Source organism: Salvia splendens, chromosome 3 (assembly GCF_004379255.2).
Source record: "Salvia splendens isolate huo1 chromosome 3, SspV2, whole genome shotgun sequence".
NCBI classification, from domain to species: domain Eukaryota; kingdom Viridiplantae; phylum Streptophyta; class Magnoliopsida; order Lamiales; family Lamiaceae; genus Salvia; species Salvia splendens.
Window position 1 is genome coordinate 38,119,316 of NC_056034.1, and position 18,973 is coordinate 38,138,288.

At 40.9% G+C, this 18,973-nt stretch overlaps 1 protein-coding gene across 1 annotated transcript; it reads right to left on the minus strand.

The window, feature by feature from the left end:
• Positions 1 to 49: 49 nt before the first annotated feature.
• Positions 50 to 5,143, minus strand: LOC121795914 (serine/threonine-protein kinase PBL27-like). The gene is made up of 5 exons (XM_042194583.1): positions 4,609 to 5,143; positions 4,058 to 4,248; positions 3,700 to 3,889; positions 1,051 to 1,442; positions 50 to 975 (listed from the first exon to the last, which is right to left on the minus strand). The coding sequence occupies exons 1-5, from the start codon at positions 4,748 to 4,750 to the stop codon at positions 361 to 363; spliced, it is 1,530 nt and encodes a 509-aa protein (XP_042050517.1). The 5' UTR covers positions 4,751 to 5,143; the 3' UTR covers positions 50 to 360.
• Between the last annotated feature and the right edge of the window lie 13,830 nt (positions 5,144 to 18,973).

Here is an 18,973-nt window from a genome sequence, read left to right on the forward strand (position 1 = left end):
ATAAAATTACAAATACTTTAATGGTGGACATATATGAGGAGCAAAGGTGTAAGAGTACAAACGTGAAATTATGAAGTCCAAAAGCATGACACACATGTTAGCAACTGTGTGTGGAAAATACAAGATTGGAGATTTTTAATTTCCATGCAACAGAGACAAACATGAGAGCAAAAAAACCCCATTAAGACAAACATTCGCCCTATCAAATCTGCAACCAACATTTTCATACACGAAAATCCAACCACAAAGGCTCATCAATATATTGTAGCCTTTCCGGCCAAACACCAACAGGCACCAATGGATTCAGAGGCCAGCCAGCCATACCTGGTAACAATGATTCACAAATTCAAGGGATTTTATTCACACAGCGTCGTCCCCTGGGCCATTCGTCCGCTTCTTCTCCCTCCAGTTCTCTCCCCACACTTTCGCAGCAGCAACCGCCCGCTCTCTGTCCAGGTCCCGGTTCTTCGGAGTCTCTCTTGTTCGACCGCCACTGGCAGGGCTCCCCCATTGAGAATCAGAGCGGTCCGGCTCGTCCACGCCCCATCTCCGGCCTGACCCGCCCCCTGTGTCGATCCTCCGCAACTCTGCACCTGCATTTACGTCCCCAACCGAGTCTTTCATCCTGAAATTGGGAGAGTTCTTGTGTGCAGAAGGTGATCCGTAGTGGCCTCCTCGCCCCACATCTTCCAGGCTGTCGGCATCAGATATATTCCTGCGCGCATCCCTGTGCCTTGGCGTACCCGAGCCTCCTCTGCTCTGGGAGCCGGGTGCGTTGGGGTCATAACTCTGTGAGGCCAAATATGTTAAAGCCATAACAATATCACCGATTAGAGGCCTCGTGGCTGCTTGCTCTTGCAAGCACATGGCTGCCACTGCTAGTGCCTGATAGAGTCCACGCATAGGGTAACGGCCTTGCAGTAGAGGATCCGCCATTTTCGGAAACTTTCTTTGGTCCTTGAAAAGCGGTCTCGCCTGCGTCCATTTCAAGATGAGAATCAAGTACAAAGGAATATATTGCGCACAGAAAATGAAATCTGAATCACATACCCATGCGACGAGATTCTGCTCCCCCGCACTTCTCATGTTGTCGATAGCCTTACGCCCCGTGATGATTTCGAGAAAGACAACTCCAAAACTGTACACATCAGATTTTAGGGTGAGCTGACCAGTCATAGCGTACTCCGGGGCACAATAACCATATGTCCCCATCACCCTCGTAGAGACGTGGGTTTTGTCCCCAACTGGGCCCAGTTTCGCAAGCCCGAAATCAGACAACTTTGGGAAGTAACCCTCATCAAGAAGAATGTTAGAAGATTTTAGGTCTCTGTAAATGACAGGTGGATTCGCTTTGTCATGCAAGTATTCTAATCCCTTTGCTGCACCAGCAGCTATCTTCATCCTTGTATTCCAGTCCAAAGGTTCTTTATCCGGTGGAACATCTATATAGATATATTGAAATGAACAAGTTTAGCAGATTGAAAGACGATTGACAACAAATGTGAGAGAACGAGACACAAAGTAACACACCAAATCTGAAATCATTGTTTCATTTAAAGAAACAATCAAGGACACATTTTCAACCAGTAAAGAGTTCTCCATTCCAATCGACATAGTTCAAGCAAGTTAATATTTGGTACGTCTTCACGAGTTACAGGTTATTACATTTCTTTTCACATCGCATAGAATGTTTTGTAATTGAGATCACAGGAAGACCTTGATGTAGTTCACTGTTGCTGTGTTTCTATTCTTAGTCAAGAATAACAGCATAAAACATAACGAACTAGCTGCCTGTAATATATATATCAGTAAGGTCCAAATCCTATAGTTCCACCTTCTTTTGATCTGATGTACTATTGTTCGTAGAATAAAATTTTGTGTACTGCATGATGTTCAAAAATAACATTCTAACACTTTATAGTCAATAGTCAATTATAAATATTTTATACAAGAATAACAATCTAACTCGTGTAATTGAATTGCTAGACACTATATCTGCTGAGGTCCAAATGTTACATAAAGAAGTCATGGAAAATTGCCAACTAACTCGAGTACATATTATGTATAGTCATGTTCCATGATGATGCTATGATTCAGAATAGACTACTAGTACAGATCTTCCCCTCCAATGCTTTAAGAGATAATTAAATGTTGAAGTCTCGCTTTTGACATATTAAAAACCCAAAAGATTATGGTCTTAGTCTGGTATATGAACTTTCATATGATAGGACAAACTACAACATGTACTCATAACAAAAAGGTATGAGAAAAACAATTCTATGAACAAACAAGCTCAAGAAACTGGCTGAAGATTTGGAATCATATTCATATCTAAAGTTGATCACAAGTGTAGACAACTATTGATATATGCAAATAACTATACTGTGCAGGGACTGGGAGACTTGCATTTCATTTGGGCTGAGATAAATTCAAATTCTTAGTAACTGGGACTGGGAGACTTGCATTTCACAATACGTTCCACTCTTAGCAATTAGCAAAATCAAGAGTATAATATGATATTTCATAGTTCTTTACTAGAAAGGGAAATCAAGAGCTTATTGTAATGGTTTTAGCAAAATTCTGACGGTATTAGCCAAGATGAATTTATATTTATTGGAGCATAATACAATATTCGTATCAAACCTAAAGTTGGATAAAATCTTCAGTCCTAAATAAATGAATTTGTCAGACCATATCGAATTTGATTTGGAGGGCTCATTTGTACACTAATTAGGGCAAAGAAGCAAGAACCTTTAAAAATTGTACGTTAGTTTCAAACTTAACCCCTTCTTTTAAAAATAGTCAACCAAAGTTGCTAGATGAGTCGTTCCCAACTTCCTACCTACTAGCCACCCTGTCTGTAATCTCCTAAGTGTCATAAAATCTTAAAGCTACAACATTTCAAATTCATGTGATACTATGAAATAGCCTTTCTTTCTAAGAGAATGCTATGAATAAATTTAAACATGTGGAATGGCATAACAAAAATAAATACTAAGGATAGTATCCAAACTAGTCTACTGTAAAGAGTATGTTACAAATATAAGATGCGGGCGCGGCTATTATACCAATCAGACAAAAATATGAAGAAATTACAACCCCAGATGGAATGGTTATAATAATTTTATGATTACTCAAGTTGCTGCATTAGGGGCAATGAAGCTATGTCTGCCAATTAAGTTTTCTCAGTGATCAAAAGCTAATTAGTAAGGCACTAGGATTATAAAATTGCTTAGGACATAATTAAGACAATGAAAGAGCCTGTAACGTGATGAACCCCTCGTGACTTTCCTATGTTAATTATGGAGGTGGTAATATGAACTATTTTCTGAACCAAGCTTGTTCAGCAATCGTAATCTAATTAGGGAATCAGTAGACAGTATTAAAAATAAAATATCTTCTTTCCCAACCTAATACCCCATATGAGAAACTTTCATAGAAATGCAAATTATGTTCCATAGTTTTGATACAGAGTTGGCAAATATTTGATAGATTCCAAGACATTAATCTGGGATCCAGAGTTCTCTTTATTTCGAGTAGCAAAAATTCTCCAGCAACAATTGTCCAAGCAAAACAATGGCTAAAATTTAAAAAGGATATCAAGCTCTTGTGTCAATTTGATAACATTGTGATAATTTTAACAAATCTATGCACTAATCTAACTCCAAATTATAAAAGAATTTTTGCATAGTAACTAACCATGTAAATGGTCCTCCAGCGATCCCAATGGCATGTACTCATATACTAGCAGACGTTGGTCACCATCAGCACAATACCCTATCAAGTTGACAAAATTTGGATGATGCAAGAGGCTAAGCATGAGAACCTCCACCAAAAACTCTCGATTCCCTTGAAGGCCATTCCGATCAAGCTGCTTAACTGCAACAGCCTGTACAAGATAACTATGAGTCGCATTAAATCATAACTATTCATCTTAGAGCAAAAGAAGGAGAACAGCTAACATTTCTTCCCCTTGCATGATTGCATCATAGACCACAAAGCAAGAACATAATAACACATGTCAAATTCAATAATACATGCAACAAAGGTAGCCAACCTGTCCTGTGCTTTCTAGTCGACCTTTGTAAACACGTCCAAACCCACCTTCACCCAGCAAGGACTCTGGTCTAAAGTTCTTTGTCGCTGCAGCAAGCTCACGAAATGTGAATATTTGTGCAGCTATATTTGGCTCTTTTGGAATTGTCATTTTTTTCTTCGAATCGTTACCAGTCCGAAGTCCTGGTTTATCTGTGGAATATTAAAATAATAAAAAATGTAATTTCTCATCATTTATCCACAGTTTATCACATAGCTCCGACGAATAGGTCATCTGCACCACTCATTCTAACTTCTACACTATAGATGATTACAGATTCATTCTTTCAAATGCCACTAACAATTCCTCTCAAAACACAGCAGCAATAATCACATTCACAACAATTCTTGACCCAATTTCACCTAGATCACCAAGAACGCCATAATCCACAGATCAAGAAACCCCAAATCATAATTTTTTTCCAAATGAACAAAAAGCCCTCACACCAACCATCACAGAATTGAAAATTCAACAACAAAAAAAGCCTACTGCAGTGTTCAAATTCAAATTACCTGAATTCACTCTATTTACATTAGAATTGGACTGAGCTGCTGAACCATCTTTAACAGAATCCTTCTTTGACACTTCTTTGACTCCATTGCTACCACTATTTACTTCCGTCTTCGATGATCCGAAGCAGGAAAAACAACCCATTTTTCGACTCACTCCGCAAAAAAACTCTTCAGCTACTCAATATACATACATATATATGACGAATTTCGACCATCAGAAGCGTGTTCCTATCCATTCAAAGCAGCCCATCTCGTCAAAATTCGATTCTTGAAAACTTTCGATAGGGAATTCCGGCCATGAGCAGCAGCTCATCCCAACCCCAATATTTTCGAGAGCAGAGATCAGCTAATATCTGCGCTGAGGTAAAAGCAGATCAACAAATCGAAGAAAATCTTGATTGTTCAAGAGAAAGTTAAAGAAACGGAAAAAAGAGAAAAAATTGCAACTAATTTGTTGGAATTATTTTCATTGACGAAATGTTGTGAATGGTGGAAGTCAAAAAGGAAGGTGTTAGTAATCTTCTTTTGGGGTAAATTTTAAACTGGTGAATTTGTGCTTTATGTTCCAATAATCTGATGTTTCCTATCATTTATAATATTACTTCAATTATTTTCACTCAATTTCTATTATACGTATTTTACAGTCAAAATTATTAATACTAGTATATAGAGAATAAATATTTGATAACTCTATATAGTCATTGTTTATAAGAAAATGTTAAAATAAAATGGCCACCACCGTCCGACACAATGTTGACCCTTTTTTCTTGGGAGTAAAAAATACTCTTTCCGTCCCCAATTAAAAATCACACTTAGACCGGGCACAGATTTTAAGAAATGTAAAGAAAAGCTGGTTGAAAATTTTAGTAGAATGTGAGACTCACTTTTTTATATTGATTTTATAATAAAGTGTGAGTGAAGTGAGTTAGTGGAATGTGAGACCTACTTACCATTTATGGTAAAAATGAAATGTGACTCTTAATTGGGAACAAACTGAAATGGAAAAGTGTAACTCTTGATCGGGGATAGAGGGAGTAATTAATTAAATTAAAGACTTTTTGTTATATTACTAATCTTTGTTTCAACTGTGGGACCGGCCATCACTTACATGTGAGACATTCACATGCTTAACACATGGGGAATTTAGGTGTGAAAATATTTATAAAATACAGTAATTGTAGAATACTTGTGTACGGAGTTATGTATTATTTGTATTTGTGGTTGAAAGCTTCTGATAGTAAAAAAATTAAATGATCACCCATGAGTATTTCGAGTTTGACTGTAGTTTTTGTATTGTAATACTATAAGGGAAGTACGTAGAAATAAATAGTGATGCTAGGGATGTGTTATATTTAGGGCTGGCAATTTTCGACACGACACGATAATTCGACACGAATCCGCACGAAATTATTGGGTTGGGGTCAAGTCTTATTGGATCCGTGTCCTTATCGGGTTGACCCATTAAGAACCCGATAATTTCGGGTTGGGTTTGGGTCGGATGCGGGTCGGATACGGGCAACCCATTAAGAAATAATATTATTATTTTTATTATTATTTAAAAATATATATATTACTTTAATTTTTTAATTTCTTATAAATTAGGTTTAAATAGTATAAAATGAATTTTAATTGTACAAATTAGGTTAAAAATTAAGGTTTAATCGTGTAATATTAGGTTTTAATCGTGTAATATCAGGTTCGAGTTGTTATCGTGTCGTGTCAACCTATATTATATCATGTCGATAACGGGTTCGTGTCGGGTGCGGGTCGTGTTCGGATTTGAAGGTAGCAGGTCGGGTTCGTGTTCGGATTTACAGTTTCCTTAACAGGTCGGGTTCAGGTTAGACCTTATTGGGTTGGGTGATTATCAGGTTGACCCGATAACAACCCAATCCGCACGATTTGCCAGCCCTAATTATATTGCTAACTCATCCCTAAATTGCTAACTAGTAATAGACATTGGATCATGAAATTAAGGGAAAAGATTAACCATCCATGAGTATCAATATAATGCGCAAAAAATGTCAATTAGGAGTATCAATATAATGCGCAAAAAATGTCAATTAGGGATCATGAAATTAAGGGAAAAGATTAACCATCCATGAACATCTCGAACGTCGCTCGCGCTCTCGCCGCTCCCCTGTGACCGCGTGAACTTCTCGAACTCTGCCGCGTACAAGTTCACTTGCTTCTTGACTTGATCCCAGTGCTTGCGGAGTTGCTCACGCTTGCGCTTGTACGCGGTCGGCGGCTTCACCGAATTGTAGAGGTCCGCGATGCGTTCCCAGTACTCGATCTGTCGCTGGTTGTTCGCGAATATCGGATCTTTCGATATATCTACCCAACATCGGGCCAAGGTGAGAGTTTCGTCGTCGTTGTAGTTCGTACGGCCGGGGGCGTACTCATCGCAATCACCGGGAGGCAGCAACTTCTGCGCCCGCTGCCGGTTCCGCTTCTTTCTGGCTGGGGCGGAAGCGGTCGCGGCGGGGTCGGGATTGGCCGCTGCGGTTGGGCGGTGCGGAGACGGCTCCATGTCAGACAACCCATACGATTCCGTACTGAAATCGGGATCGTAATGGGCGTTGGTGTCGAACGAACGATAATCGCCGGGTTCTGTACCCGGCCAATGCGCCCCTGCGCTAAACGTAGGACTATTGGGGCTTGAATCCATTTCGTAGTAATTATGTAATTGTAAGTTTCGAAAATGAAATCGAGTGAAATGAAATGTTACAAATGAACGGTATTTATAAAAAAACGAAACTGCGTGTCATCGTCCGCGGTTGATCGTCCGCGGCCTCCACAATGGGGCGGACGATGGCCATCGTCCGCGGCCATTGTCCACGACACCCGCAATGGGGCGGACGATTGTGCAGACGATGGCCATCGTCCGCGCTATCCTCCGCGACCGAAGTATAGGGCGCGACTATCGTCCGCGCCCTATAGCGCGTACACGCAATGGGTGCGGACGATGGATGGCGCGGACGATGCGCGCCATCGGGCGTGCCATCGTCCGCCCATTGCGGATGCCCTAAGAGCATTAGCAATGGGGCGCCCTAAGGCGCGGCCTATGGCGCGCCACGTCAGCAGTTTTATCCTCCTACCTCCCCACCTGCAGTGGGGCGCCCTAAGGTGCGCCCTATGGCGCGCCACATCATCATTTTATTGTTTTGTTTAATTAATTTAGCTGTTTTCAAATAACAAGTAACGAGTAAATAAAAAACGGTCTAAATAACAAACGGCGAAGTTTTAATAAAAAAAAGTTACATCATTGAACTAATAATAAAAAAAAAACTAAGTCGGACCAATTCCCAACTTCCGACGCAGCTCATCGAGTAACGCCCGGAGATATTCGGCTTCGTCGGGGTAGTTACACTTCTTGAGGGCCCTGTGCGTCTGCAACATCGTCCTTGCCATCGACGCTGTTGCTAACGACTCAAACGCGGTGGCCGTCTGGGTCGGGAGCTCTACCGGGACCGGAGCTTGGGTTGCAGCGGTCGACGATGAGGTCGCGGTCGCCTTCCCCTTTGCCTTCGCAGCCTTGACACCGGGAGGACGTCGGACGGACACCGGTGTGCCGAAACTCCCTTCATCCATGTACGTCCGGTTGAGGTCAACCGGGTGATTGCCACTGCCGCTACTCGTGTAATCATTAGCTTCAGTGGTCTTCGTCCTCTTCGGCGCACCAGTGTGACCGCTTGAACTTCTCGAACGTCGCTCATCTCTCGCCGCTCCCCTGTGACCGCGTGAACTTCTCGAACTCCGCCGCGTACAAGTTCACTTGCTTCTTGACTTGATCCCAGTGCTTGCGGAGTTGCTCACGCTTGCGCTTGTACGCGGTCGGCGGCTTGACCGAATTGTAGAGGTCCGCGATGCTTTCCCAGTACGCGATCTGTCGCTGGTTGTTCGCGAATATCGGATCTTCCGATATATCTACCCAACACCGGGCCAAAGTGAGAGTTTTGTCATCGTTGTAGTTCGTACGGCCGGGGGCGTACTCATCGTAATCACCGGGAGGCGGCAACTTCTGCGCCCGCTGCCGGTTTCGCTTCTTTCTGGCTGGGGCGGAAGCGGTCGCGGCGGGTCGGGATCGGCCGCTGCGGTTGGGCGGTGCGGAGACGGCTCCATGTCAGACAACCCATACGATTCCATACTGAAATCGGGATCGTAATGGGTGTTGGTGTCGAACGAACGATAATCGCCGGGTTCTGTACCCGGCCAATGCGCCCCTGCGCTAAACGTAGGACTATTGGGGCTTGAATCCATTTCGTAGTAATTATGTAATTGTAAGTTTCGAAAATGAAATCGAGTGAAATGAAATGTTACAAATGAACGGTATTTATAAAAAACGAAACTGCGTGTCATCGTCCGCGGTTGATCGTCCGCGGCCTCCACAATGGGGCGGACGATGGCCATCGTCCGCGGCCATTGTCCACGACACCCGCAATGGGGCGGACGATTGTGCAGACGATGGCCATCGTCCGCGCTATCCTCCGCGACCGAAGTATACGGCGCGACTATCGTCCGCGCCCTATGGCGCGTACACGCAATGGGTGCGGACGATGGATGGCGCGGACGATGCGCGCCATCGGGCGTGCCATCGTCCGCCCATTGCGGATGCCCTAAGAGCATTAGCAATGGGGCGCCCTAAGGCGCGGCCTATGGCGCGCCACGTCAGCAGTTTTATCCTCCTACCTCCCCACCTGCAGTGGGGCGCCCTAAGGTTCGCCCTATGGCGCGCCACATCATCATTTTATTGTTTTGTTTAATTAATTTAGCTGTTTTCAAATAACAAGTAACGAGTAAATAAAAAACGGTCTAAATAACAAACGGCAAAGTTTTAATAAAAAAAAGTTACATCATTGAACTAATAATAAAAAAAAAGTCGGACCAATTCCCAACTTCCGACGCAGCTCATCGAGTAACGCCCGGAGATATTCGGCTTCGTCGGGGTAGTTACACTTCTTGAGGGCCCTGTGCGTCTGCAACATCGTCCTTGCCATCGACGCTGTTGCTAACGACTCAAACGCGGTGGCCGTCTGGGTCGGGAGCTCTACCGGGACCGGAGCTTGGGTTGCAGCGGTCGACGATGAGGTCACGGTCGCCTTCCCCTTGGCCTTCGCAGCCTTGACGCCGGAAGGACACCGGTGTGCCGGAACTCCCTTCATCCACGTACGTCCGGTTGAGGTCAACCGGGTGATTGCCACTGCCGCTACTCGTGTAATCATTAGCTTCAGTGGTCTTCGTCCTCTTCGGCGCACCAGTGTGACCGCGTGAACATCTCGAACGTCGCTCGCGCTCTCGCCGCTCCCCTGTGACCGCGTGAACTTCTCGAACTCTGTCGCGTACAAGTTCACTTGCTTCTTGACTTGATCCCAGTGCTTGCGGAGTTGCTCACGCTTGCGCTTGTACGCGGTCGGCGGCTTCACCGAATTGTAGAGGTCCGCGATGCGTTCCCAGTACTCGATCTGTCGCTGGTTGTTCGCGAATATCGGATCTTTCGATATATCTACCCAACATCGGGCCAAGGTGAGAGTTTCGTCGTCGTTGTAGTTCGTACGGCCGGGGGCGTACTCATCGCAATCACCGGGAGGCAGCAACTTCTGCGCCCGCTGCCGGTTCAGCTTCTTTCTGGCTGGGGCGGAAGCGGTCGCGGCGGGGTCGGGATTGGCCGCTGCGGTTGGGCGGTGCGGAGACGGCTCCATGTCAGACAACCCATACGATTCCGTACTAAAATCGGGATCGTAATGGGCGTTGGTGTCGAACGAACGATAATCGCCGGGTTCTGTACCCGGCCAATGCGCCCCTGCGCTAAACGTAGGACTATTGGGGCTTGAATCCATTTCGTAGTAATTATGTAATTGTAAGTTTCGAAAATGAAATCGAGTGAAATGAAATGTTACAAATGAACGGTATTTATAAAAAAACGAAACTGCGTGTCATCGTCCGCGGTTGATCGTCCGCGGCCTCCACAATGGGGCGGACGATGGCCATCGTCCGCGGCCATTGTCCACGACACCCGCAATGGGGCGGACGATTGTGCAGACGATGGCCATCGTCCGCGCTATCCTCCGCGACCGAAGTATAGGGCGCGACTATCGTCCGCGCCCTATGGCGCGTACACGCAATGGGTGCGGACGATGGATGGCGCGGACGATGCGCGCCATCGGGCGTGCCATCGTCCGCCCATTGCGGATGCCCTAAGAGCATTAGCAATGGGGCGCCCTAAGGCGCGGCCTATGGCGCGCCACGTCAGCAGTTTTATCCTCCTACCTCCCCACCTGCAGTGGGGCGCCCTAAGGTGCGCCCTATGGCGCGCCACATCATCATTTTATTGTTTTGTTTAATTAATTTAGCTGTTTTCAAATAACAAGTAACGAGTAAATAAAAAACGGTCTAAATAACAAACGGCGAAGTTTTAATAAAAAAAAGTTAGATCATTGAACTAATAATAAATAAAAAAAACTAAGTCGGACCAATTCCCAACTTCCGACGCAGCTCATCGAGTAACGCCCGGAGATATTCGGCTTCGTCGGGGGTAGTTACACTTCTTGAGGGCCCTGTGCGTCTGCAACATCGTCCTTGCCATCGACGCTGTTGCTAACGACTCAAACGCGGTGGCCGTCTGGGTCGGGAGCTCTACCGGGACCGGAGCTTGGGTTGCAGCGGTCGACGATGAGGTCGCGGTCGCCTTCCCCTTTGCCTTCGCAGCCTTGACACCGGGAGGACGTCGGACGGACACCGGTGTGCCGAAACTCCCTTCATCCATGTACGTCCGGTTGAGGTCAACCGGGTGATTGCCACTGCCGCTACTCGTGTAATCATTAGCTTCAGTGGTCTTCGTCCTCTTCGGCGCACCAGTGTGACCGCTTGAACTTCTCGAACGTCGCTCATCTCTCGCCGCTCCCCTGTGACCGCGTGAACTTCTCGAACTCCGCCGCGTACAAGTTCACTTGCTTCTTGACTTGATCCCAGTGCTTGCGGAGTTGCTCACGCTTGCGCTTGTACGCGGTCGGCGGCTTGACCGAATTGTAGAGGTCCGCGATGCTTTCCCAGTACGCGATCTGTCGCTGGTTGTTCGCGAATATCGGATCTTCCGATATATCTACCCAACACCGGGCCAAAGTGAGAGTTTTGTCATCGTTGTAGTTCGTACGGCCGGGGGCGTACTCATCGTAATCACCGGGAGGCGGCAACTTCTGCGCCCGCTGCCGGTTTCGCTTCTTTCTGGCTGGGGCGGAAGCGGTCGCGGCGGGTCGGGATCGGCCGCTGCGGTTGGGCGGTGCGGAGACGGCTCCATGTCAGACAACCCATACGATTCCATACTGAAATCGGGATCGTAATGGGTGTTGGTGTCGAACGAACGATAATCGCCGGGTTCTGTACCCGGCCAATGCGCCCCTGCGCTAAACGTAGGACTATTGGGGCTTGAATCCATTTCGTAGTAATTATGTAAATGTAAGTTTCGAAAATGAAATCGAGTGAAATGAAATGTTACAAATGAACGGTATTTATAAAAAAAACGAAACCGCGTGCCATCATCCGCGGTTGATCGTCCGCGACCTCCACAATGGGGCGGACAATGGCGCGGACGATGGCCATCGTCCGCGACAGCCGCAATGGGGCGGACGATGGCGCAGACGATGGTCATCGTCCGCGCTATCCTCTGCGACCGAAGTATAGGGCGCGACTATCGTCCGCGCCCTATGGCGCGCACCCGCAATGGGTGCGGACGATAGATGGCGCGGACGATGCGCGCCATCGGGCCTGCCATCGCCCGCCTATTGCGGATGCTCTAATACACTATTGACATTTTGATCCAAAACCTTAATTTTGATAGTTTTCTTATCTTTTTAAATTTAAATGATAATAAAATGAATTTACACATGGCGATTTATAAACCACTAGATCTCTATAAATCTTATGGTTCTAAATTATTTGTAGTTAGCAATTAAAGGTTGAGTTAGCAATTGATCACTCTCCCGTGATGCTACACAGTCATACATGGCTCCTTACTAAATTTTAGATTATTACTACTAATAAACTATTCAAACAGAACAATTAGTAAAATATAATAGAAAAAATTAATATTCATAATCTATAATTAAAATTATAATTTAATATTAGTACTAATTTACAAATATTTATTAAAATAATTTTGTTTGACAAGTCTTAATAGTTTTATTGAAATAAATTAGGTTTGATAGTACAACTAGAATATAATACTGCAATATTTTCAGTATTTTAAATTTTCGAATTTTGTCAATGTCGTTTTACATGGTTAATTAGTAAAAGGAGTATTGAGTAGTGTGTCACATCGATGTAGCATGTAGATACATAATATAATACAAAACAAATAAATCATTGGAATAAATATTTGGATTTTAGACGCAGTGACGTATCGTTATCGTCAAAATTGATAAAAGTCCCCCTCGATTTTTTTTTGTAAAAGTAGGTCAAATTCTTATTTTTCATATATAAGAGATGTGGCCCAAACAGTGGTAAAATTCATAAAAAAATATATATAGTGTAAATAATTGAATACACGTGGGACTTGGGTTAAATGAAAAAAATTATACAGGCCCCTCAATGAATCTCTTATTTGGATATGATTTAAAATTAGTCTTGTCATTTATGTGTATTTTTAGAGTTTAAAGTCAATAGAAATTTGGCACTCAAATTTAAAATAATAACTCTAAAATTACAACTTAACTGTAAGAATACAATTGTAGTTATAATACTTATGGTGTTGAACCACTAGGAGGAGTAATGTTATCTAATTCGAAAGCAAGTAAATTTTGGAATTTTTGGATTGAGAAACTAAATTGAAACAAAAACAAGTGAAGAAATAAAATGACAACACAAAATATAACCAAGAGAGTGAGAACATTGCTCCTAATATGCTCCAGATGTGAATTAACTTAATGGACCAATTAACCTATGGATTATAGATTAATCTAATGAAAGTTGTAATAATCTCGTTCATTCTACTCACACTGAACATGTTCATAGATGCTTGAATTTAACCTTGCTGAACACTAAGATCAAATTCGTACTCATCGGATTATCACTCCTACCGACGCATAGTAAGCTATAACCCAACTTCTAAGTTCCAACGTACATGATTCATTTACAAAATCAATTGAACATTCCTATGGAAGCACATTAAATGTCCAACAATTATTGTAAAGACATGTAAATTAACTTATCCAAGATTCATATAGTGAACACGAAACAAATCTCAAACTCTTTATCTACGTTTCCACCTTTTAACCAAGTTAAAAAGACATTGGCTAAAAGACATGATTGAACACTAAATCAGGCCGAAATTATAATTCAATGTAAAAAGCACCGTAGAAAAAGATCATAAATTAATACTAATCAATAGAATCCAAAAGTAATTCACATCTTTCACAAATTAGGAGCAACGTAAGAGTTTAGTTACACATCCACAACCAATAAAGAAGAACCATAGAACTCATGAAATTGATGCATAGATGGTAGCAAATCTCCTCCGGGATGTTGGAAGTTGAATGATTGCACCTCCAATCTTTTCCCCTCCTTTCTCCTATCTTTTCCCCTCCTTTCTCGTCTGGAATATTTGAATAACCCCTAGAAACTGCTCCAGAAACCAATTTGAAGACTAAATTCGGCAATTTCCGAGAAAACGCCCGACCCGGGCGTTTTTTATGCCAAACCGGGCATTTTTGCCATGTTCGCATTGCTCCGCGCAACCTTCGTTAAATGGTCATAACTTCTTCATCCGAGCTCCAATTGAGGCGTACAAGGTACCCACGCGAAGCTATTTCAAAGATGAAGATAACGGTGATAAGATAAAAGAATTTGGACATTGTCTTAATAGGAAACGAACACTTTGAATCAGGCCCCGCCGTTTTGGCTCATTGTAGTCACTCCACATGTAAATCTATCAACTAATATATAATAATCAAACTTTAATGATTAATTGATATATGATTTTAATATAAAAAATAGGAGAAATCTTGGAGTGGAATTAGCATCATTTGATTCGCATCAATCATCTATGGACTTATTTATCTAATGATTTGTTTTGGACAAAATAAATAGCATAAAAAATGAGTGAACGTGGAAACAGTTGATTTGAATTGATCATACATTGATTTGATTTAACAATAATGCAACATGTGAAAATTACTATCTTGTCTGAAATTATATATCTCAACCCATAACCAGGAAAAATACAAAAATTTACATAAGATTATTCAAGTGGTATAATTGTATAAATCAATTTTTAGATTCAAATTCCCATTGAATGATATATTTGTAATTATGTTGATATTGAATTGTGTTTGAATCCAATTTTGACTCATATATTAAAAGTTTAAATTCATAAAACAGTCTTACACATTCACTCATGAAAAGAGTATATCCGAAATGTTATCCTTATTGAGACAATATGCTAATATGCTATGCATCAATAATTCAAAATATGATGGTAGTACATTATACTTTTCCATTTTGTATGCATTTAAGTGAACTTTTGACATTTAAAATAAAATGATGGTAGTATACTATGTCTTATTTTATGATTCGGTATTAATAAATTTGACAATTTTTTTACATTTCGAATGTCAATTTTATGCGTCAAAGTTAAATAAAAACATCTGTCCATGCGAAGTAAGGGTTAGTACAAATTTTGATGCAATCATTCGGTATTATGTGATAAATTCAACGAGACATGATTTAATTTCTTTAATGGTAAAGCCCCCTATATCTTGTTTTCTAAACGACAAGAAAAACTTGCAGTTATATAAAAAAAACACGAGAAAAGATAAGTGTACATAAATTGTACATGTACATAATATCCTTAAATTTTAGTTTTGTTATTTATTGTGATATATGTAGCAATAAGAAAGAAGTGATATAGAAATTTTATGTCAAATCGTATGTAACATGATTTTAAGCTTGATTCAACTTAATTATACAATATTCAATAAAAAATATTTTTTCTTAAATATACAAATATTTAAGTTAAAATTTTAATTTTTTTTCGAAGTGTTGCAAAATGATTAGTATGAAATTTAGTTTTAAATCAATTAATGTTTATAAATCAATTTTTAATGTAAAATGTTAAAAAACGTTTGATTTGATTATGTACGTACAATTATGTACATTTATCACTACCCAACATTTGGTAAAATTTTGCTCATATATAAGAGCTTGTAAATTACAAAAAAATAAATTAAAATCTAAGTGTGATTGAGTCGATCTAAATGTCGACGGTGAAATTGAAGTTCTTGTACACGTATTGCTCTAGGTCAAGGGTTTGGCGTATTAATTTTCCTTAAAGTTTGGTCTGTCAAAATTTGATTTGATACTATATCATATAGGAGAATATTGTTGCTAATTTAATTTAGATTGTGTCACCAACTTAGATCGGGTTTTTGAAAAATGTTCATAACTTTCGTTCTCTAGCCCTAGCCCACAACTTAAATTTTCACACTAAAAATAATTTGAAATTTTATTTCATTCTCAAAACCCTCAATTTTATACTTTGTCTCGTTCTTTCAAGCGTTAGCTTTTTGGCTTTAATTAAATATGAGGGTTAATTACTTGATTGTATTAATTAATTCAAATATTAATTATTTACATAAATTAATTATGCAAGCTCACTAATTAAACTCAAGATTTTAATGAATGAGCAATTATCCCAACTAATTAAATAATTTAAATCATTTAATTATTTAATATACCTCAATTCATACAAGCCCAAGGAATCAAAATCAAGAGACCATGGGCTCAATTTGTTCCCTTTATTCTAGCCGACTAGATTTTGTTCAGTAAGCCCACCATCCAATAAATAAAAGCAAAGCCCACACAATACAAATATTTTCAGTTCTCATTTTCGAAGCAACCAAGCTGCAGATCCATTGGCTCTTGCTTAAAATTTTCTTCCGGATTTACAAAATTCAAGTCTTTTTTTTACTATTGTGGCTACTTTAATCCTTAATTTAATGATATTGGGCAACACTTATGAATCTAGGCTCTTAAATTTCGCTGGAAAGTTAAGAGCCTGTTCATGTTGCGAAATTCACATAAAATCTAAAGTTCACAATTTTATGGACCACTTTCAAAAGTTTTGAGAAATATTAAATTTTGGCCAAAGTTCATAGTATTTTGACCAATTTTCCTAAAGCTTCGTTTGGTACAGGGAATTGGAGGTGTTGAATTAGAATTGGAATTTGAGCCTTCAATTTCAAATCCAGTATTTGATATCATAAATATTCTTGGATTTAAAATTGAAATTCAATTTCAAATCCTCCAATTCCACAATTTGAATTTCATATCAAAAGTAGTGAAATTCCAAATATTTATTAAATTACACACACTGCACATTCTCACACACACACTGCACACATTTTACACATATTCACGCACACACTGCACACATTCACACATATTGCACACATTCACACACACACACACACACACACCACTCACACTCACACCGCACATATTCAATTTTTCAAATTCAATTTTTCAAAAATTTCATTTTACCAAACAAAGGATTTGGAATTGATTTCCAATTCCAATTTAATTCCAATTTCGTGTACCAAATGGAACCTTTGAGCTCCTAGCAATTAATATATGCCCGATATAAACTTCTAGGTAAATTCTAATGCAACGCAACGTAGTTTCTAGAGATGTCTGGACCTTTTGAATTATGATCTTATTTATTTATTAAATAAGGAAGAAGAAACAAGTTGAGCAACTTTGCGATGCCCTGAGCCGACCTCGAATCCTTTTTCTTTTTAGCATATAAATCTTGACATTCTCGTCTCACATATCTCATCCACATATTCTTTTATGTTTGTCAACAAATATTTATTTCTCTTTCAATTCGAAGAATTCTACAAATGCTAGTACATTTTAGAGTATTGAATTGTTTGATAAGAAAAGAATGTGCAATTTTCATAGATTTATGCTCAATACAAATGTATTGAGCATCGATCTAGCTAGCAGCTTTTGTCTTTTAATTTCCCAATTTTTATTGATGCTCACCTATAAATAGATCAAACTGGGTTGGAGTGATATTGCAACAAAATATGCCAAGAAGAAACCAACCCTACAAACTGGCCTTTGGGATAAGTTAGAGTCATTATGGGCACTTGCTGCCATTTATTCTATCTCTCCCTATATATGTATATATTCGCAGATGTTTACCTTGATGGTGTTAAGGGTAGCCTTACCTTGATGTTTACCTTGATGGTGTTAAGGGTAGCTCTGGCGGAGGGCGGCTGAGCGCGAGAACAGTCTCGTCGGCAGCCTTAGGAGAGGTTTCTTGAAGCACAATGAATTGAGCCAAATAATATATTTCATAGATTGATTGACTGAATATTATGGAAGACTCCACACATATTTATAATGTGTGTGGATACAAAAAAGATATGCTAAATCCCTATAATATCTAAACAAAATAATAAAAGAAGATAGACTAAATCCCTATAATATCTAAACAAAATAATATGGCTAGAATACTCGTATCAACTCCCCCACGGTTAAAATCCACCTTGTCCTCAAGGTGGAAACCACGAATCACGATGACAGTCGAAAGCAACAACTTTGGCGAGGCTTCTCCTCCTGGATCAAACGCAAACCAAATAGGTGAACGTCTCCCATCATCTCCATCAAATTTCTGATCATTTGTGAAGACAACCGGTTTTGTTGGCATGTTTAGCCCGAGGCTACAAGTCTCTGTGGCAAACAAGTACTTGATAAATCCTTCATGTGGCAGCTCATTATCATTATCTGACAGCATATTCATAGCATTCCCGAAAACATTGTCAATGTGCAGTTTCTCATTCTCATCACATAGATCCATTTCTGCCAATTGCGTAGCAAGAAATTCACAATTTCGTTTGCTAAAAGTGACACATATACCAGGATCGAATGCACACAAAGGGATCAATGTGATCATCTTAAATATATCACTAAATGTACCACCTTCACCCACAGCTAATCCTTTCGATCCTTCGAGCGATGTTGGTCGATGATTCATACTTGGTACCTCACCGGCACAAGCAATGACGGGCAAACCGGTGTAAGCACCATCTCCTTTCTTGCTCCAACAATTTCCCACAACATTTTCGGATGACACTTGAACAACATTGAGTGAGGCGATGACCTTCGGCACTTCCTCAATGGAATCGTTCTCCTCTACATTGTCTAACGATGCCTCTTCCTCATTCTCTTTACTCATATCGGGGCTGTGCGGTAGGTAGATTTCCACAAAAGATGAAACTCGCTGGTCTTCGGGTATGCCATCTCTACCTTCCCTAGATCCATGATTCTCACTAGGCAATCTAATGGCAACATTTGATACAGATTA

Coding starts and splice junctions, on each gene's coding strand:
- LOC121795914 (XM_042194583.1), bottom strand. CDS start 4,750: ATGGGTTGTTTTTCCTGCTTCGGATCATCGAAGACGGAAGTAAATAGT. Junction 4,249..4,608: donor TGTAAATAGAGTGAATTCAG/GTAATTTGAATT, acceptor AATATTCCACAG/ATAAACCAGGACTTCGGACT. Junction 1,443..3,699: donor GCTGGAGGACCATTTACATG/GTTAGTTACTAT, acceptor ATATCTATATAG/ATGTTCCACCGGATAAAGAA.